This window comes from Cebidichthys violaceus, unplaced genomic scaffold, assembly GCF_023349555.1.
Source record: "Cebidichthys violaceus isolate CVI_PGR_0920_01 unplaced genomic scaffold, fCebVio1.0.p SCAF_21, whole genome shotgun sequence".
NCBI classification, from domain to species: domain Eukaryota; kingdom Metazoa; phylum Chordata; class Actinopteri; order Perciformes; family Stichaeidae; genus Cebidichthys; species Cebidichthys violaceus.
Window position 1 is genome coordinate 8,801,294 of NW_027176384.1, and position 22,163 is coordinate 8,823,456.

General features: G+C 42.4%; 1 protein-coding gene across 1 annotated transcript; it reads right to left on the reverse strand.

Annotated features, from left to right (window-relative positions):
* Window positions 1–393: 393 nt before the first annotated feature.
* On the reverse strand, window positions 394–20,593 carry ntn4 (netrin 4). Its single transcript, XM_068717183.1, has 10 exons — window positions 20,175–20,593; window positions 17,984–18,537; window positions 12,488–12,766; window positions 7,871–7,997; window positions 7,088–7,273; window positions 2,697–2,910; window positions 2,399–2,493; window positions 2,008–2,076; window positions 1,730–1,903; window positions 394–1,527 (listed from the first exon to the last, which is right to left on the reverse strand). Exons 1-10 carry the CDS (start codon window positions 20,218–20,220, stop codon window positions 1,388–1,390), a joined length of 1,884 nt encoding a protein of 627 aa, XP_068573284.1. The 5' UTR covers window positions 20,221–20,593; the 3' UTR covers window positions 394–1,387.
* Between the last annotated feature and the right edge of the window lie 1,570 nt (window positions 20,594–22,163).

Sequence of the window (22,163 nt, forward strand, 5' to 3'; positions counted from 1 at the left end):
TTACAATCTAACTTAATGTAACATGGGCTACTGACTGTGGGTTCAAAGTTAATAATCAATATGCCATATTCTGGAGGAAACTTGGCTTCCATGGCAGATAAGATCCATTTTTCCTTCGCTTTATACAGAGTTTTACAAACTTTGTTGTTGTTACGCACATCTTCACTTCTTCTACACTACAGGTTAAGCTACTTCACCATGTTCCTGCACTCATTCAGTTTTCTTGTCCAGTAAACAATTATTACCAATATTTTTTCGGTGGCTCACATTCCGGCATACCTTTTTAAAATAAAGTGTTTTTACGTAGTCCGGTGTAACTGTTGGCTTGTTTACAACCTGTCTAAACATTATAACAGCTGATAGAAATGACGGCCCAAACTGTCAAAATGAGAACAGAGTTGTAATCATCCTTTAATATTACCATGTACAAAAACAATTAAACAAAGGGGCGAAAGATGAACATAATATTTATATAGATATATACAAATAATACTGTACAAGAGCACAAAGGTAGGAATAACAAGGATTTTATGAATTTAGTGTAATACGAGATGAATCAACGCTGTATCATAAACATTGGAACGTAGTTTTTGAAAGTGTACACAAATCTACAGAAAAGAGCTGGACTGAATCTGGACTGTGCTCGTAAATATACCTCTGCATTCAAACGCTCTCCCCGTCTCCGTCTCACACACACACACACATTTTCAAAACAGGCAAATACATTCACGTTAGGGGCAAAATCCATTCACTCCGATTTCAACACAGGCACACCTGGACTGGCTAAAATTGAACCACCTGTAGTGGCTTGTATGGCTTGTTCAGCGTCACTCTGGGTGCTTTGCACATTATGTCAGCAGCACACACACACACATGCGTGGAAGAGTGTCCACTGTGATATGGCATGGACGTGCTGCATCCACAGTCCATGTCAGGGGAGTCATTTAGTGTGTAAGTGTGTATTCAATCTCCCTCTCCTTGTGTGTCCATATTTCCTCAGTCCATCTTAGGCTAAAGTGCTGCAGAGAGGAAGAGATTCAGTTTTAGTGTATGTCAATGGGTCCAGAGGGAATAGAAAGCACTTGGCCAAAGCGCTGAATTCCTCAATTTCTTGAGCCACAGCAGCAGAAGAAATCCTACTGTGCGAGACATGAAACGTCTTAATAAAATTATGTCCCGGGTACTTTTAGCTGGTGCAGTCCGCCACCAGCTCCCACCGGATGACAGCAGAGGAATAAAAATGGCGTTTCGATCACCTCAGTTCAGCCTTGAAAAAAACCTGCTCCCAGACCTGTGCGATTCAATACTCCACATCTGGAGGACAAAGAAAATCCAAATCATTGCTGTCCCATGCGTCCGTCCGTCCTCCAGTGTTTTGACCGTCCGCCTACCAGTTACAGTCTTTCTTGAGAAGCGTGAGGACTTTGCGCCCCAGGCTGGCCTTCCACGGCTTGACGAAGCTCTTCATGTTGACCAGGAGGCGGCCCTGCTTACGGTCCGAGTGGCCCGCCACAAGGTACTCCAGCCCTGAGAAACGACGTCAAAGGTCAGGGACACGTAATCCACCTCAATCAACTTTAAAGCAGCTGAACAGCTTAGGTGTATTGCGACGTTACTGGCCTTAAAACTAAAGCTTCAGAAAATACTTTCTCTGATTGGCTGGGATGTGTTTGTTAAAATAGTAGTGAAGGAGACAATCACAGTGTGAGACTCTGAGTGTTGGTCTGACCTGGGTTGAGGATCGGGCAGGTGCAGCCCCGGGCGGTCCAGGACTCTGGGTAAAGAGTGACCCGACCTCGCTGTATCTTCACCTTGGTGTTCTGACTGAGCACCTTCTGAACTTTGACTTCCACCTCGGCATGGGAGCCCTTATCGTGGGCCGACAACACTTTCACCTTCAGGACTAAGAGTCAAGTGGAGGAGACAAGTATTAATTAGAGTATTAATGCTCTGAATGGTGCAGTATTGAAATCCTTTACAATTGAAAGACCCCTGAGAAATTCTTACCGTATGCATAATTCATGGTGCAGAACAGTTTACTGTTGGTCAGGGCTTGCTCTTTGCACTCACACTTCTCTGCAGGAGACGGATACATAGGTACAGATTAATATCTGTCACATAACGTGTGTGTGTGTGTGTGTGTGTGTGTGTGTGTGTGTGTCTCAGATACTGTGCATGGCGTCCTAAGAATGCCAGCACAGTGTGTGTGTCCAGTAAGGAATGTGCCTGTGAAAGCTGCAGTTACAGGCTGATGGTGGGGGGTCTTAGAGAAGGGACACATGGAAACTGTCCATACACACACACCCATCTTTGTTCCATCGCCTTCTAAGGCCCTATGATGACTTTCATTACTTAACCATTAATGCTTGGTCACTGGGCTGTGACGGTCTCAACTCACCTGAGTAGTGTAGGGCAGAGAAGAGTTCGTCTACTCTGAAGATCCTCACTGGCTCGCTGGAGTTTCCCTCTAAGTTATACAAGTCCAGGTCAGAGCTGCACAAACACATTACAACATCAGCACACACACACATGGGCATGTACATGTTTTTGCAAATAAATACACAGACCTCAGTTTACTGTGGATAATCATAAAAATTATAAGTTCTTTGCTATGAGGTACAAAAATTTGGGAAAAGGAAAATCACTGGTATCAGAAAGGCACTTGCTATATACTCAGAGTTTTTTTTATTACTCACCCAAACATGCAGTCTCCAGTAAACGGATCACAGTCTCCTGCACAGTCACACGGACGGCAGCCGTACTCGTGGAAGCCCCAGTATCCCACCATGCACCTGTCGCAGTGGTTTCCTCCTACTCCAGGTTTGCAGATGCAGTTTCCATTGGAGGGGTCGCAGAGTGAGCCGTCAGCCAGGTGGAAGGGCATGGAGCCCAAGGGGTGACAGCTGCATGCTGGGAAGAGAAAAAAGTAGTTTAAGATATGAAGGTGTTGCATTTTGACATCAATAAATTGTTAACATAGCCTCTGGTTTAAAAGTAAGGTATTAAATGAGGTTAGTTCAAAAAGCTGTGTGGGTCCTCTGATGAACACAGCTGTTGGGCCGTTCAGATGCTGAGGGTCGGACTGACGCCATTTTTGTTCTGCTGAGGATAAGCCTGCAACGTTTCTTATTTCTGGTTGTGTGCATGTGAGTGTCTGTGTGTGTTTGTGGGCCCATGGTGGAGTTAGTTTAAGTTTATACACAGCCCTATAAACTATCCAAAAAAGTAAAACAATCTAAAGAAATAATAAAATGGAATAAATAAAGATTTAAAATATATCTAGGGGAACAAAGGCGTCTAAAGGTCTTTTAAGCTGACAGTTTGCTAACCTATAAATTACAAATTTATTACCAGGACTTAAGTATTTCATCATTCATCAGTTGTTCTATTTGTCTGTGTGGTGTTGTTGCAGGAGCTTGTAACACAAAGGCCTCTCTCTTTTTCTTATCTCTCTCTCTCTCACACACACACACACACACACACACACACACACAACCTCTCCAGCTTTCTCCCCCCTTCTAATTGTGTGCTGATAGGGTGTTCTTTAAACAACCTCCAAAAACAATATACTTGTACACACACACCCATGTTTCCACTGGCAGTCTGAAACAACTACTGTCTGCTGTCTTTCTACTGTTATCAACACTGAGACCCGGAGCCTTTGCAGGGGGAGGTGTCGGGCCTCCCCCATAAATCTGTCCCTGTCCCGGGGGAGGACGAGGGAGGGAGACATGGTTAAGGAGAGAGGCAGTAGACGAGGAGGGAGAGACAAAGAGGGGGTGTTGTTTGGAGCCATTTCTCTCCTGTTTAATGATGCTTTAAGCTCGACTGGCAGTAAATGACTCCAACTACTTACTGTACACCCAGAGGCATGACTCCCTGCACTCTCACCTCTTCTTTTTTTAATTATTAATGCTAATGTTTGACCATAGTAATAGAAGAAAACATTCATAGTTCTGGAGGTTGTGTTTTTCTCAAACCAAAGCTCATGATGTGATGGTAAATTCACATGTCTGCTCACACAGTTGACTGTAAACTAAATAATACATTCACAAGACTGCACACTTTTTAAAAACACCTCAAGGGCTGACTGTTACTACAGATAAATGTTCAGATAAACAGCAACACTTTCAAGACAATTTTGATGTTTTACATATTGATTACTTCAAATTTAGATTAAATGAAAAATGGCTTATCAACCCTTTTAGATGCCTGGGCATATTGTGCACCTATTTAACAATAAATGCAAACAAATTACAAAAAAATCTATTTCTTTCTATGTTTATATCGAAATCCAATAATCTTTTTCCTCCTGTAAAAAAAAGAGAAGTATGCTTGTGTAAGCAGGTACCGGCCACTTTCAATCATCAATCTGCAACTGCAAAAAAATATCATGGCTGATTTTCAATATTATCTTATAGACAAAAGAATATAAACCTATTTAATTAATAACGCAAATAGTTCAGCTAATTTAAAATGTTTTTTGGTACATTTGTGTATGTGTGTTTTGTGTTAGATTTCCTGAATTCCTCATTTATGGGAGCAGGAATGACACGTTTCCTACATTTGACTTCCTAAGTTAGGAATGAAGCACACTGCTGTCTTCAGCCTGTCAGAACGATGCCGCATAAACCTTCTTGAGCTCCAAACCAGATGGTTAATCAGACAAATGGTCCGGGACAACAAAGATAAGATAAACCTTACAAGACAGAACTGTGTAATATCAATAAAATCATAAAGATATCGCATTTATAGACTTCATAGATGTGCACACAAGATATACAAATACTAGACATGTACTAGACAAGATCTTCGCGCGCGCGCGCGTGTGTGTGTGTGTGTGTATCAGGACCTTATCTACACTATTGTTTGGTGAGCAGCCTCCACACGTTAATAATTAACCGAGCACCACCTGATTTCCATGTTAAGCCGAAATCACGTGTTACGATGTGTTCGGTACGCGCGTGTGTTTACATTTCTGCGTGAGAATTTATGAGCATTTTGAAGGGGGTCACTACACAAGGACTGCTTTGTGTAAATATGTGTGTATAAGACAGCTGCAGGAGCTCTGACTATGAAAACTTCATGAGACATGACAAGACACCTGCCTGAGCAGCAAGTGTAGACAACAACCCCCCCCCCCCCACACACACACACACACACACACACACACACACACACATATATACACACACACACACTGTAACTTTCCCCCTGCTAAAGAGTTTTGGTGTGTACAAGCTTGACAGGACTGTTTTCTTTCCAGGGCCCCTCGGAGCTTGGTATGAAAAAAATGTTCCTCACGACGGAGGGAAATTCCTCCATTGTCAGCGGGATTTCACAACCTGTACCTTCGTCTCAGGGGTTCTCCAAAGCATGCCGTCGCTCCTTTTTTGTCCATCAATCAGCCGTCAGAGTGAGGATCATTACCACTCCACAGTTACAACCACAGGCGAGTTTTCAGGTACAAAAAAACCACATGCACGACACCCAATCCCTGAAATCTAAACCCTACACGTCTGTTTTTAAGGAAAAGTTGGTGCATTTATTCTCTGTGACTATCGGAGAGGTCAACACATCTAAGCTTTATGGTCTTAAATTGGCATGGGGAAAAGACATAACATAATAGGTAATAAAGTTATAAAATACTGAACTACAACAATGGAATAAGGCTGTATCATGTTGGCATACATGGCTCCAATGGAAGATTTTGAATCTATGCTAATAGAGACGACACAATATGCAACCAAGGGCTGAAACGCTGTAGCAGTTGGTGAGGTTGGTTAAAGGGTTTAAAAAGTTGAAAAATGTTTGAGAAATATTTGTATTTCTGTTGTGTGGATCTGTTGATGTAAAGAAATAAAATAAAATGTGCACGACACCCGAACTCTGATTGATACAATTGAGCTGATAGCCAACATATTGTCCCCTCATATATGTTTTTGAATGCTTTGGTGCAATTTGTTACTTTTTCGACATGTTTTAAATTCAATCTATATGCCTACGTGAACACACACAACCTTGTACTTCTATCTTTGAGACACTCATTGATATAATGTATTGGGTAGCTCCTTACACTAACCTTAACCATCACAACTAAATGCCTGACCCCAACCCTTATCCGAAACCTAATTCTAACATGTCTAACGTCTAACGTCTAACGTCCTCACTCTGAAGGTCTAAAACTCAAATTGGTCCTCACAAAGATGCTGTACAAGTGTACACACACACACACACACACACACACACACACACACACACACACACACACACATGCACTAGACATGATGTGTGAGTGCAGCATACCTGCAGGACTGAGCTCACTGGGTCAAATCTGACACATAATCAGACGGGGAATGTAGCCACTGCTGCGTGTTTATGGATGACTATCGCGTGTTTACTTAAGACTTGTCTCATCACCGGAGGGCAGCACGCCGCTCAGACACACGTACTCACAGAGGACCCTCACGCCCTACTACCAATGATTACCCTGAAGCTACCCCAGCTCTGAGTCATGCATGAAAAATGGTAAAACAAGCCCGAGATGGACGTGCAGGGGTTTGTGTGTCGAGCTTTGAGTCAGAAGAAGGAATGCCACCATCTGATGATTAACTCTGGTGTAAACGTTGGATGGAGCGTGGGCCGTCCGCTGTCTCTCAAACACACACACACACACACACACACACACACACACACACACACACACACACACACAGGGCCAGGTGCCCATGAGGTATCAGCGCTATCCAGCACGTCTCGGCTTGCGATCTCAGTTCCCCACATTCCTTGTGAGAATTGAGATCTCCGTGCCAGTGTGGGGTGCGTATGAGGTTGATGATATGATTCACACCAGCAACATTTTGTCAACACCGGTATGATTAATTATGCTATATGACAGTTTACAGTGTGTTCTACACGCTGCGGTTTGCAAAAAAATGTTGGGTATGGCAACATCCCTGCATCTAGTATTTACCAGTGAAATTCCTGAACTCATCTCATACACATAGTGTGAAATGTGAAAAGCCACAATGTTCACTGTGATGAGCAACGTGTTTGTTGTTGGTGTGTGTGTGTGTGTGTGTCTTACGTTTGCAGGAGTCGGGGGCTGTCTGTGGTCTCTGGGGGTCTCTGTAGAAGCCGGCTTTGCATTTCTGACACTGACGTCCCTCAGTGTTGTGCAGACAGTCACAAAGGCCTCCGCTGCGCTGGCCGGACTCACGCCACGCCGTCCAGTCAAAGCGGCAGCTCTGAGCGTGTCCGTTACACTTGCACTCTGGTGTGAGAGAGAGGAAATCAACACCAGCTTTGAGTCGCTGGCGCTTTTGACCAAACTATAGAGCTTTTAGAGTATCAAACAGTAATTGTCTGTATCAGAGAAGTAGATTATGCTGCAGGAGTGGTTTGAGAAGTCGTTATGGATATTTTGAGGCTTTACTGTGTCTGTGGGTCTCCAGTGGAATCCACTGTATCCAAGCTAGCTGTAGCTGCTGCCCTCCATGAAGGAGCCAGGTTTTTTAGGTGGAGTATTCCTTTACTAGAAAAACAGCTGACATTGCGGCTCTGACTTGTAATAATAAAAAAAAAATGACTTGAGAACTACGTTGAAAACCCATGACTCTCTAGAACTTCCAAGATTGTTGCTTTTTACAAACTTGACACTTAACAAATAAAAGCTTGTTGATGGCATAGACCATTGGACCCATTGGTTTGAGGACTGACTCTTTGAAGCCTTGAGTCCGGCATTTTGGCTGTCATTTAGGTTTTTTTGCAAACAGTGAACAGAAGTGAACATATTTGGACTGTGGAGTGACGTAGAGACACCGTTTACGACTTGAAACCTGAAAGGTGGGTCAGTGTTTGTTCGACTCACTCCGACATTCGTGTGGAGCGCCCGTCAGTCCGTCAGCGGGCTGCCAGGGTCGGTCGTTGTAGAGCGGAGTGCAGCGCTCGCAGTGATCACCTGCAGTGTTGTGTCTGCACACACACTTCCCATGGACCTGGGAGAGAAAGAGAGGGAGAGCTCATTAGCAACAAGCGAGATGATAGACAGAGGTAGCGATGGAAGGATGGGAGGAACAAAGAGGTCAGTGTGATGGAGAGGAAAATTTCCCATGTGAGGACAAGCATGCTGGGGGTTCCTCTCAGATTTTACACTCTCCATTTCTTCTCCTCTCTTTCCTTTCCTGCGTCTCTCTGCCTTTCTCTTCTTCTTCTCCGCTTCCTCTCACTCTATCTCTCTCAGTCTCCCTCGTACTCCCTCGCCTGAAAATTAGTGAATGGACATTGATTGTTTGGCTTCATCACTGGAAACCAGAACGGGCCTCTGGTCTGAAAAGCTTGTGTGTGTGTGCGTGTGTGTGTGTGTGTGTGTTTACGAGTATGTGTGTATGTGTGTGTATGAGAAGAGTGCAAGTATGCAGCGAGAGAGAGCACAATAACAATCTCCTTGTCATTCCTGTGAGCTGGAATGCCATGCATGCTGGATAATGATTGAAGGAGAAAGGAGGGGAGGGGGGGGGGGGGGGGCATGGCATCTGAGGAAGCTCTTTATTTGTTTGCGTTACACCGTGCAACTGTAATGTAGGACACACAGTGTTATACAACGATTGTAGAGGCAGACACACACTGATCAACATGGAAAATAACTGCAAACGCACAAAAACACACAGATTGGTGCATTTGTTTCCCACGGTGTGTGTGATGGCTCTGATTCGCACAGTAACACACTGTACTAGCATAGCAGAGACTTAAACACATCCACATGCTATAGATCAGTCCTGCAATGTAGAGGCGAACACACGCACACATGACTGCTTTTACAGCGTTTCAATCACAGTAATAAGGGGAAGCAATTGAGAGGTCCAGGCAGGAGAGCTAATGACACATATCGCAATAATAATATAAAAAAGAAGTAATTAATGGAAAACAGTGGAGAGAAATAAGTGGAAAAATAAGAAATGGACAAGAGAGGAAGGAAAAGGGCAGCAGCTGGCTCGGGTCCAGACAGCTGGTATTTAAACCCATTTCACATGTTTACCATACCGTGATAAAGGACAATTAACACATGTACACACTGAGAGCTGCACATACGCAATTATGTAAACGCCACCATCCACGGGACACGGCAGAGATGGACTGATGTGTGACGCCAATGATATCACTTACTTTAAACTTCCCTTGGTGCCAAAAAGGAAAAATCATGCAGCTGTAGAATCAGAAACGAATACTTAAATGTATAGCCAGAACCATACTTTTGGAGGGTTGGATAATGTATTTGAAGTATTTCCATGGCCATTATTAAACAATGAGGTGACAATGGACTGCTAAACACATTAAAACCTGCAGCTACTGCCATTTTATAGTACTCAATCATTCAAGGATTTGCCAAAATTTTAAAAGTCTAAACTTTATTTATATAGTTTTATTACTTTTGTACTAAATGTACGTAACTCAGAATTTTCAATAATCTGCAAAAACTGTTTCCTATCATTTCCGATATAATAACCCTTAAAAAATCTCGATTGATCTTGATTAAAGTATCTTTGGATTTTACAATTTAAGCATCTCCACTTTTTAACCCCTATATGTTCCTCAAACTGTATATTGTCAAATTAACACATAAAAAAAATGCTTTCCAATTCAGAAAAATGTCTAATGTCATTAAACTGCTTAAAACTTGACATGTTATGTTTACCATATGTTTTAAGTTGTCTCTGCTCAACTGTGACTGTGAAATAATGTAAAGATCTAAAACACAAATGTCTCTTACAAGCTGAGAAGTAGTCCTCTTGTACTTCTACTAAACAGACGTTCACTTTGTGTCTTAAAGAAGAGCAGACAAATGAGGAAAATATGTAAGAGAGGTGCAAGTGAAAGAAATTAAAAGAGAGTAAAGAGGCACAGAAAGATGTAAAGAGAGGCAGTTAGATTGTGAGAAACAAAGAACACACATCTAATTGGACTAATTGCTGCTAACGCTCCAGTAGTTGTCCCTGGATGTCATTATGTTTGTGTTGAGTGTTGGCTTTGTGGCTAACTAACAGACAGTGTAATCACCCTGAACCGCAAGAAAAACCCATGTGGGGAAACAGGAGCACAAAATAATCCAACAACAACAAACAAAGTGGCCTTTTGGTCTACGTTCACAGTGTCTGAGCAGTAACGACTCGACCAATCAAAGGGTCACTTTCACCGCTGATTACTGCACACACACACGCACACACTCACACACACACATGCAGACAAAACACTGCATGCTTAAGCACACACACTAAACACACAGCAGACCAAACAAACAAAACATACTGTACATATATGAACAGAAGAGAATATAATACCGTACTGTATGTTTAGTGTCAACCAAAAATAACTAAGATTTACTCAAGTACATGTGATTTGAATGCTTGGCGTTTACTTGTAGTGGAGTACTTTTCCTTAAAGGAACAGTGTGTAGGATTTAGGAGACATTTATTGGCAGAAATGGAATATAATATTTCACAAATTTTTTTTGTGTATAACCAACTTAAAGTAAGATTTGTTGTGTTTAAGTTAGCTTAGAATTAGTCCTTCATATCTACTTAGGGAGAGGATCCTCTTCACGGAGTCCGCCATGTTGAACCGCCATGATTCTACGGTAGCCCAGAACGGACAAACCAAACACTGGCTCTAAAGAGAGTCCTCAGTGTTTTTACATTACCTGAGGGCCACTGTAGTTCTCTCTAAGTAATGGAATACTTCTTATCCCTGAGTCATCAGTAATCTCTTCCCTCATCTCCCATCTCGTGCTGCTCTGCTTGTTTGGGTTTTGCTAGAAACGGCGGCTCTGGGTCGAAACAGAGACACAAAACAAACTGCTGTAAAAGTCTCTTACATAACTTCTGTGTGTTTACCGAATGCTACCCGCATGGGGCACTACAGAACGATGCCCCGATGACCTGAGGCAATGTTGTGAGGGCGGTTTAGAAGGATTTAATGTTCAAACTTTAAGTCTTGGGAGCAGTTGGACTAATATTTGTGATGAAAGATGAATATCTGCCACACATGTTAGCATTAAAATGATCTATTATTTTTATTAGTGTTATTGTTATCTTGGCGTGCAAAGCAGAGTTTTACAGCCCTGTGGTCTAAAGACTATTTCAGAGGATTTTCTAGCCTCAAAAGAAGAAAATCTTGATGAAAACACTCGGTAGAGCCGCTTGGAATTTCTTGGCATGAAAATAGCCAGATTTAAAGACTGTGTCCAATAAATCAGCTATCAGCAGTTTCAATACAAAAAACGCTGGTATCAGCAAAGAAAACACACGGATACTCTCGTTCATTTATCATGTGTAATACCAAACATTTCATCTGCTTCTTATCAGGATAAAATATGTAAGAATGCAATTTTTTAAGGTCTGATACAATATGTTTGTCCATTTATCATTTCATGCACTAAATGACTTAACGTTTATGAAATTGAATAGAAAGACATTTCAGTACAGAAATATCAATGACATGTTTGAAGAAGTTGAAAAGAAGTGACGTTGCAACATAGTTTGTCCATCAAATTGGTCTCAATTCTTTAAAAAACGAGATCTAAACTAAAAATGTGTATCGCTATCGGTCTTAAAAATCCTTTACTACTTTATTGATGTCGTACTGTTATTATAAGTTGTTAAGGAAACTCCTTGTTGACTCTCACTTTCCCTGTCGAGCCTCACTGATTGTAGCAGAACAGACGTTTCTGTTTGTGGAGATGATTGTGATAATAGCATAAACTCTGAAACACTCCAGGAAAAATAACCACTGAATCAGTCGTGTCCGTTCACACCTTCATCAACGCCGTCATTAACCCTTGAGTCAATATCTACATCTCTTGTGTTTGTTATGAACAGAAAAAGAAGCTGTTGATCTGACCTGACAGAAGAACAGAGGAAGCAGGAGAGAGAAATGCGATCCCTCCCTCACCACCCCTCCTTTAGTCTGTTATTAAGACGACTGCCAACACAAAGTGAACAAGCTGTTTCGTCCGTAAGTATCGAGCCTTATAATCTTCCTCGGAACAAGTGGGAAGGCCGCCCATTGGGGTGTGATTACTCCGTGATGAATATCAAAACAAGTGAGAGACATGTCAGCATGTCAAAACAAGGCGGAGTGAAGGAAGTGTGGTGCATTAGTATCACAGCATCGAGGCTTAAAACAAGCTTATTACACATTATTGGAAATAAAAGCATTGATATTTTCTTTAAAGTACCTGTAGACCTGATAAATGTTTTGTTTCATAGTAAACAAATGCACTCTAAAGACCTTTACACACCGGGGGAGTTCTAAAAATATATTTTTTCAAATCTATTTAAACCTTTTATTGAAATAGTGTTGCAACTGTCGCAAATTCACATCGCTGCCTGTATAAATAGTTTTGACGGGTATTTAGCATTTTCTTGCCGCTAATTCGCCCCCGTTGTGGAAAGGCCTGAACACACATAGTGACCCAGTGCACCTGTCTTACCACATGGTTGGTGCGGTCTCTGATGGGCTGGTAGCCCGGTGCAGGAACACACTGCTCGGCGTGTCCGTTACAGAAGCAGCTTCCCTTCACGATCAGGTCGTAGATGGCAAAGTGGCGGGTGGGAGGAGCTTCGTGTGTGGAGGCGAGGTCTTTGGCCTGGCAGGGACACGACTGCCACTTCAGCAGTCTGATCCGGATGTTGGTCACCCTCAGCTGCTGCTGGCCCTCCACCCCGAACGGATCCAGGGACTCCCACTTTGGGAGGGTGCGGTAGATCACCTGTTGGACAGAGAAAGAGAGAGAGAGATCTGCTGTCATCTTTTTCTTTTTCATTTCCGGAAACGCCTGATTGGAGGAATGTGCCACTCGCTGCCTGGACTGTCAGCAGTCTTTTCTTCTGACGTTCAAACTGAAATTTAAATTATTAATTTATTGATAAGAAATTAGCGATGTAGTTGCAGAAGAATGCAATTCATTAGAGGTCTCATGTGTAGGATTTGGCGACCGTGTGGGAGAACTACGGCGGCCAACGCAAAAAAGTGAATTGTGTTTGGTTTGTCCCTTCTGGGCTACTGTAGAAACATGGTGGCCGGCTCAGTGAAGAGGAGCCGCTCTGTATGTGGATGTAAACGGCTCATTCGAGGATAATGAAAACACAGCAATTCGTATTTTCAGCTAATTGTACACTAAAGAAAACATACGTATTCATGTTATATTCCAATAGATCCCCCTAAATGCTGCACCCTGGACCTTTGTAAGTTTGTGACTGGTCCACATTCAAGCTGCCAGGCTTGATGGATTCTCTGGAGATGTTTCCAGACAATGAAATCTCCAACAAAACCTGAGTTTGCAGCATTGACTGGCCTTGGAAAGCTATATTTTAATGGCCAAATGCAATTTCTTCCTTTTGAGGCTCTTGAACATACAGGATTAGTTTTCTCTTCAGAAGGTGGAGTTGTTTTGTTGGCTTTATGGTTTCCCTCATCCTTGATTTACTTCTTTATTCCTTTAAATACGGAAAAGAGTAATACAATTCTTAATAGCAAAAAAACCCTGTTCTCTGTTGCAGCCCCACTTCATGATTTAGACGGATTAGACGAGCGTATTCAGTGGCACAATCAGGTTCATTGATGCTTTTTGTGTCACTACATCTGTCACGTTAACGGGGGTTTGTTTTGGTATCATTTGTGCACCATACTATGACCTTACACCCCCGTCGTCTTTGACTACGTCCTCACGTGACCATGAGGGCGCTGGGTGTCCTTAAATGAGTGAACCCAACCTTTCTCTCTCTCCATGTCTGGTCCCTGGACATCCTTCAAATCGAAGATCCCTTTATGGGCGGCCTGCCATCGACATGGCTATCGCTGCCACTAGCAACCAACACTACTGCTGTTGTCGGGGTGAAAGAGTGGTGTCTGCCACAACTCTCGCTGGGAAAGAAATGTGTGTGTTGGTAGTGTGTCTCTTTACAAAGTGTGTGTTGTTGTCGTTGGCCATCATTGATATCATTGGACGAGTAGTGTGTGTGTGTGTGTGTGTGTGTGTGTGTGTGTGTGTGTGTGTGTGTGTGTTTTCATTGGTTGACGCAAGATGAGAGCAAAAAAAGCCCCCATGTGGCTCCCTCATTGGCTGGATGACTGGCCGAGAGTGTGATGGGAGGAACGCTATTAATTTCCCTGTTGTTGGAAAAGGTTGCGGGGTCACAGCATTGTGGTCCACAATTAAGAGAACACGACAAATAGGACGAGGGGCGCCGGTCCGCGGGAGAGCACGGAGAGCAGGGCCAAACAAAGACGGGGACGGAGATCCAGCGTCACATAACTCAGGACCGGACAAAAGGCCCGCGACAGCCCAGTGACACCACAGCAACACCAGCACACACACACACACACACACACACACACACACACACACAACCACACTGGCATGCACATAGACATCGTTTTTTGCTTTCCTTTACACAACACAAATTCCTCACCAGGCCTGCTTCGAGATCTTACTACATAATAATGCGTCGTAGTTTTCCTGTAAATCTGGAGACAGAATATTGGTGTTCGCAAATATGCTGATGAGACCCACATTTACGTTAAGTTGAACAACAGTAAATGTAAGACTCCCCAAGAGTCCTTAATGGGTTTTATGTAGCCAAGTAATATGAAAAGAAGTTTAGCTAATCTAGGAATTTGTCAGTGTTTATTTTAAGGGTTGAAAGCAAGAATATGATAACAAAATCATGGTGAAAATCGATTGTTTTGCTCAAAAGACTGAAATTAATAATACGGTGCACATTCACCTGTTTATTTGTGTTGTATTTCCCTTTTTTTGCTTCTCTTTTTACTAAGCAAAGTGTGCTTTGAGTTGAAAGACTGTTTTTTCTTTACAATTACAGTAAACAGAGTCCTCTTGAGAAAAACATAACTTTTTCTTAAACTCTACAAGGTTGCACAAGTGACCCAACAAAAACAGGAAATAAGAAGACTGATAGCTAGCAAAACATGATGAATGGCAAAATACTTATAGAAAGGAAATACTTTCATTGGGGTTTTTTTGGGCTTCAAGGACACACCATGTGTTTTGGTGAGAATCACTGAGGATAAACATTTTTACTGGCACTTGTTTATGAGGGAACCCCACGGGGAACCTTGAACTGTAATTGAATTTACATCTGGAGATTGAAACGCTATTTTAAGATGTCACTGCTGTGTCTATTGTGGAATCTGTCCACCTGTGTCCTGAGGCAATGGGTTCACTGTGGGCCATGTGTTCACTTCAGGCTGAAAAATTAAGTAAGTCTGGCTTAAACAGGAGTAATTCCATCAAAGCACTGTGGACTGTAATCTGGTAAACAGGCACAATGGGCATTGATGGAAGGAGAAAGACGGAGAGGGGGGGATGGGTGTCTAGCCAACAGTACCAACATCCATCAGAGCAACAGCACTTCCTTCCCAGCAGACAGACGGAAAGCCGACTGTATGTGTTTATCTGAAAGGGCACGGACAAGTGTGTGTGTGTGTGTGTGTGTGTGTGTGTGTGTGTGTGTGTGTGTGTGTGTGTGTGTGTGTTCTAGGAACTGTGAAAAAGAGAGAATATGTGTGTTGGCTGGTCTGCCTCACTCTCTTCCCTAAGGAGGTCAGTCTCTATAACAAACTCTCACATTCTTCCAGCCCAGCTGACCTCATAAATAAGACAAGAAACCCAGCACGCACACACACACACACACACACACACACACACACACACCACCTTTTCCGCACATTACAGGTGAACACAAAAAGCTTTCAGCGTGGAGGTTTATGTTTGCTTACCATTTGTCATACTCTGAAGCAGTGGAGGGTAATGTTTCTGAAAATGATCATAAGGCTGGTACTAAAGGATTATTTTTATTATAGATTTAATATGTTGATGACTACAATTAATCAATTAGTTGTTTGATGTATAATATGTTGACATATGTCTTATATTACAAGTATGTCTTCTAAATAAATAAATTTGTTTAAGGGACGTTGCAAAATAACAATAAATTTGATTTACAATGAAAAGCAGCAAATCCTCATAACTGAGAAGCAGACACCAGGCTTTTGTTTAGTCTGTTCAGTGCTAAGTGATAGTAAGTTTGATGTAAATGTGTTTGTTTAATATTCTAAAAAACAGGTATTATTGGTAAGATTTAGATTTAAATTAACACTTTTTTCATTTCCATGTTCATATACTTTCGCCGTGTCAACTGAGGAAACTCCATCCGCTGATAAAGGCCACAAGACGCAGCCGAAAGCTCTGGAAAACACCCGGTTAGTTATTATAAACGCTCAGCATATTTGTTCATGTAACACAGAGGAAAAGGGGAACTACATCCCTGAGACTCATACATAGTGCACTGTGAAAGGCTTTGTTGTCATCACTTTGCCAGACCACAGACTGTTTAACTGTCATTATAGCTGCTGTACAATCACAACAAAAACACACGAGAGCAGAGAGAGTGCGAACAGCTGAGCAGCAGCAGCTGCAGGTCTGTCAGACCGCTACTTGACCTCTTTTAATCTCTGGGTCATCGGTTAAGGGGTTAGAGGTCCGAGGTCACGCTCCCAGCACAGGTGGCTGAGACGAGCACAAACCAAAATGTGAAGCACAGAGTCGGAAGAGAAAAGAAGCCATTTTTTCACACCTTCGAGCAAAAAAGCTGGAGAGAAAATCATGTAAAAAAATAAATAAAAATGCACAAAAGCAGAAGTACATAAAGAAAGATTTATGATACAGCAGCAGAATGAGGCCACTGACAGCTGAATACTTGGAAGGAGTCGTAGAAGAGAGGGCCCGTCAAAAAAGAGGGCGTAGACACACATCACATATTAGAGCGCTGCAGGGTGTCCGGAGCAGCACCACGCTTGGCATGCGCCTCCACACACATCTGCAGAGCAGCTCCCACACACACTGCTTCAATTAAACATCAATGGGCTTCAGGAAGCCCTCTCGTGCTACAGTCAAAACTACGCTTATTAAACACCCTCTCACGTACACACACACACACACACACACACACACACACACACACACACAAAGCTTCCCCCACCTGGCTGAGCTCTGCTTTCATTCTGCTCAGCCGTTATGACTATGTCTTCTTGCATGTTGCGTGACTTACGGCGGACAGGACTGAATTTGTTCCAGTAGGACGGGTAATGATACACTTTAAGTCATTTGTTAAGAAAAGAATGAGCACACTGGCTTGTATTATGATTTACCTGATATGACATAATTAACAATTCAGTCATAGAGGGAGAAAAAAAAGCAGAGCAGGAAGCTCTCCGTCACCCCCCTCCAGCGTTTCACTGCAGGTGTGTATCCGCACCTCCTTACCACCTGCGTCAACCTGCTTTCTGAGCCGTCCAACTGTGTTGATGGAGGGAAATCAACCAAGACTTGATGCAAATCTGATCAACCAACCCACATCTGGCAGGTAGTCAAATTGTTGTCGCTACGGTCAAATACATTCAGAGGAAACTGTTGTTTGACACTGTGTATACTTGACACAAACGCTTGAACTTTAATTCAACATGTAGTTAATATAATATGTCACTCATTACTTTTATTAACAACAAAGTGCTACGTCTTTGTGCTCTTTTTTCCTCCTCTGTTTGAGTTACAACCCTGAAATCTACATCAGCGGATCTTTTGGTCACTATCTGTGATCTGTGGTAAATATCTGAGGAAAACATCTGGTTCTGTTGTCGCTAAATGCTCCACTACGTCCACCAGCTAGTTGCTTACTTTTTCTGTCTGTTTCTATTGATGCTGGGAACATGTGGTGCATTTTTTAAACTGCTTAAAAGCAGCTGCTCGTGTTGCTGGAAATGATGCTGATGAGAGCTGTGAGAATGAACCGAGTCAATGAGTGTAAAGAAGCTCAAATGCTCCGTAGAGCTGTGGTTTGTTGCTATGAGCCACATCTGTCACATGCAGTAATTTAGAACAGTAACAGACACAGGGCTCCCTCCTCACCTCTCCACGGTTGCAGGGATAAGCCCCGGAGTATTTGGCGGTGCAGGCGGCCCCGTCTCGGCCCACGCCTGCCTTTCCCTCCTCCATCCCGAAGGTGGCGCTGCAGTTGCCGGCGTAGTACTGCAGCATCTTCCACGATCTCCCAAAGTCCTGCGACCGCTCCAGGGTCATGGCGGCCGGCCTCGGCGAGCGAAACACGACGATGAGATGCGTGAAGTAGAACTCTGCCTCCAGGTCCAGCTGCACCGTCTCGGACTCCACCCCTTCAGCCGACTGCCACCAGGTGTTGGGGTGACGGAAGGAGGAGTCCGACATGGCCCCGGCCAGGTGGGACAGGAGGGGCAGGCCGGCGTTGCATTTGGCGCACTTGGCGGCATCGCAGGCCAGGTTGGCGTTGGGGTCGGAGTACGAGCAGTAGAGCTCGGTGCCGTTGTTGCCACAGACGGTCTGCGTCAGGACCCGGCGACCCAGGGCTAAGTTACCCATGCGGGGGTTGCAGGCCCGGCTCTCACAGCGAGGAGCCACACCAGCACGAAACACCTCCACTGAGAGACCTGCATGGAAGAGAGAGAGGGGAAAAAAGAGTTTACATGTGTGCTATAAGGTGACTAAACTGCTTTCTAGAGAAAAGAAGATGTCAAGTGGGTGTGACACTCATTATACCTCAACTTAAAGTGCCAGTTCACCCAAATCACACACCTCCAGTACTATATATCCATGGTATTTTGAGATTTCTGTCTCTTGAGGTTTCTGCCTTCACCCCCAGTACAATGAAGGTAAATGAACTACGCAGCATTGAGGCATTAATATAGCACCAAAATCACATACTGGACAAGTCACCGGGACTATTTCTTCGATAGGATGCAGGAAGGAGGCAGAGAAAGATAGACTACAGATGAGTAGGAAAGTTTTTTTGTTGTAACTTGTTGTTAATTTACTTTTTTAACTCTAAAAGTCCAGATTTAAGAGGAAGAGCAATCCAAATAGCCAGAAAACCTATTTAAAGAGGCCATACCTAAACAAAAACATTACAAAAGAAGAACACTTAAGACATCTTTCCCATCTATGCTGATCATTTTGTGTAATAACTGACAATATTAAGCAAAATAACATATTGTAAGTCAGCATTCAATGCCCCACTTTGGCCCTATAGAGCTAAAACGTCTATAATAAGCAGGTTTGGAGGTTTTAGAGAGTTTAGTAAACAGACAAATCTGAATCTAAGTAACAGAGTATGTGAGAGAGTCTGTGGGCGAGCTGAGAATAAAAGTGACTCAGTGTGTGTGTGTACACAAGCCAAGTGATTTACCTCGATGGGAAATGTTATGCAAAAGGCATAATAGAGGCATTGTGCACCTGCCTGCAGCCAGCGTGGACTCTAACACAGACAAAGTTTGGCAGCTTGTGTAGGATGAGCAGCATTCAGACGCCTTCCAGACGCTTTCCAACACCCCCCCCCCCCCCCCCCCCCCCCCAGGGCCACAGTGTCATCTTCCAACGCGGATTTATTATCCAGAACCTGGAGCTCACTTTGTTTTTCAACGTCAGTGACTTCACAGATCGACTCGTATTAAACCTTTAGGGCTTGGATCAGTGAACTTTTGCACTGTGGGACCTTTTCTGGAGGGATGTTCTTTTGTTAGAGTGGAGTTCATGCTGAATTACATAACTGTCTGTATGTGGCGAGGTCATGAGGGGAAGACTGAATAACCTTTATTTTGTGCTAATTAATAGGACATAAACTAATAAACAAGAGTTAATTATGTTATATTAAACTGTATTTAATTTAAGAGCTTATATATATATAATTTGGACACTATTAATCTATAAAGATAAATCACAACTCTTACTATTATTTCTAATACCAAACTTCCATCCAAATCTGTGGCAGTGAACAACAATGAGGCTCAGACATATGCTCCACTGCTCTGTGTCTCCTACAGGTTTATATGGAGACTTGAGTTTCATAATTTAGTTTTTGATATTGAATTACATATTAACGCTTTATAGATGAGGGTTCAGGTGTTTAATAAAACCACAGATGAAACTCTTCCAGTCAAGAGATTAAAGTGCCTACAAATCCAGGCGAGTTCTGCATTGCTGCACTTCTCCCTTCACATTGTTGAATTAGTGACAATAACTCTGTAATTAGGTGTTCGATGTAAAAAAAAAAAGAAAGAAAGATACAAACCTGCATTTGACAACACGGCCAGACTGATAGCAAATAAAATCATCATATCTCCGTCTTTAAAATATAATCCGAGATATGCGAAGAAGAAGAGGGAGAAAATCCGTGGAGTTATTCGGACATCAAGTACGCGAAAATTTCATCCACGGTGGCAAGTGCGTAGGTTTCAAATCCAGTGTGGACTTTCTCTTTCACTCAGCTGCGATCCAATAAGCCGATAACAACTCGTGAAGAAGCGACATGGTCCCGGACGGTGTGCGATGTCCCGCTGAGAGAGAAGAGGACCGGTGGTGAAGTGAACGGGTCTGCTCAGCTCGTCTGCTGCTTCGGGACCCGCAGCGTGTTTCATTTCCCCGCAGTGTGCGCCTGTTCACCAGCTCTGCCCCGCAGATCTATTTCTAAGGAGCTGCAGAGAGAGAGAGGCGAAAAGGTTGTGTAGTGAGAGCAGCAGCTCCGCCTCTCCTCCGCAGTTTTTTTTCTTTTTTCTCGCATTTAAAGGAACATTCCAGTTTGTGCCCGGCGCTTCTGACTTGGAGTGAGTCCACAACCTGCTCCTGGAGGGGGGGGGGGGGGGGGGGGGGTCCCAACATGAGGGTCCACGAGGAACTTCCAGGGGACCCTTTGTGAAGAGTTCAGGGACAACAAGATGAAAGGTGTCTAATGAGAAGGTTTTTACTAAATCCAACAGTTGAGACAAAACCTCTGTTTGAGTATCTGGTGGAGGAGGAAGAAGTAGTTAAGTAAAAGTAGCAATACTACAGTATAAAATACTCAATTACAAGTAAAAGCCATGCATTCAAAGTTTCACTCATTTAAAAGTGCAGAAGTATTTGCAACAGAATGTACATAAATTATGTAAGGGGACTTTAATGTGGCCTTTGGTCTAGGAGGTGGAGCACATTTGAACAGCTTGATATCATTTTAATTGTTTAATCTGTAACAATTTACTTTTCTAATCTATTTTTAGGTACTTTATTATGTGAATGATGTATCACAGTTTTATTGTTTACCTCACTACATTTATTTGATAGCTTTAGTTTATTTGCAGATTTACATTATTCATACAGAATACTAATCAATGATGACATAATATTATAAATCAACTCACATTTACCAGCTGTAACATTATTAATTCATTAATTATTATAATCCTGATTCTGAAATGGACCATTCTGCAAAATGAGTACTTTTGATTTCGGAACTTAATGTACATTTTGAAGCTAGTACTTTTTAGTGGTGTAAAGTAATTAGGTACATTTCATTCATATATGTTTTATATGTAAAATCTTAATTTTACAACTACAATATACTACTATATACTCTTAGTCTAAATGTAGTTAAGTAAAAACTACAATATTTGCCTCTGAAATGTAAAGCAGAAGTGTAAAGTAGCATAAAGTATGAATACACTTAAAATTGTACTAATGCCACTTGAGTAAATGTACCTAGTAACTTTAAATCACTGTAAAAGTACTGGCATCAAAATATACATAAAGTACCTAAAAGCAAAAGTACTCATTACACTAAATGGTCCAATCTAGAATCACATATATTAAATTATGGATTATATTGATACATTAATAATGTTACAGCTGGTAAATGTGAGCACATTTTAACTACTTAATCTCTAATAGTATATCATAATGTATTAGTAAAAAGTACAAGATACAAGATATGGTACTTAATTCACATAATAAAGTATCCAGAAATTGTACTTAAGTGCAATACTTACTGGTAGTTATATTCTGATATCTGGGACAAACTTCCTGTCGCATAAAGTTGTGAAAGAAGTATTCAGATTGTTTACGACAATGCAAATGTCCTCTAAAGATAAAGTTCTTCATTCAGAGTCTTACTTAAGTAAAAGTGCAGAAATCTTATCAGCAGCGTGTATTTAAAGTTTCAACGTAAAAGTCCTGTTTCTGCACAAAAATGGCCCCTATGAGTGAAATATTATTACATGTTACTTTACTATTAGTGATGCATCAATGC

Bases quoted from the DNA above. Each gene is read 5' to 3' on its own strand.
- ntn4 (XM_068717183.1), bottom strand. From the start codon at position 20,220: ATGATGATTTTATTTGCTATCAGTCTGGCCGTGTTGTCAAATGCAG. The intron at 7,274-7,870 runs GTGAGTCGAACA...CTCTCACACCAG, and splicing joins CGCTCCACACGAATGTCGGA to AGTGCAAGTGTAACGGACAC. The intron at 2,494-2,696 runs GTGAGTAATAAA...GTGTTTGTGCAG, and splicing joins ACTGGAGACTGCATGTTTGG to CTCTGACCTGGACTTGTATA.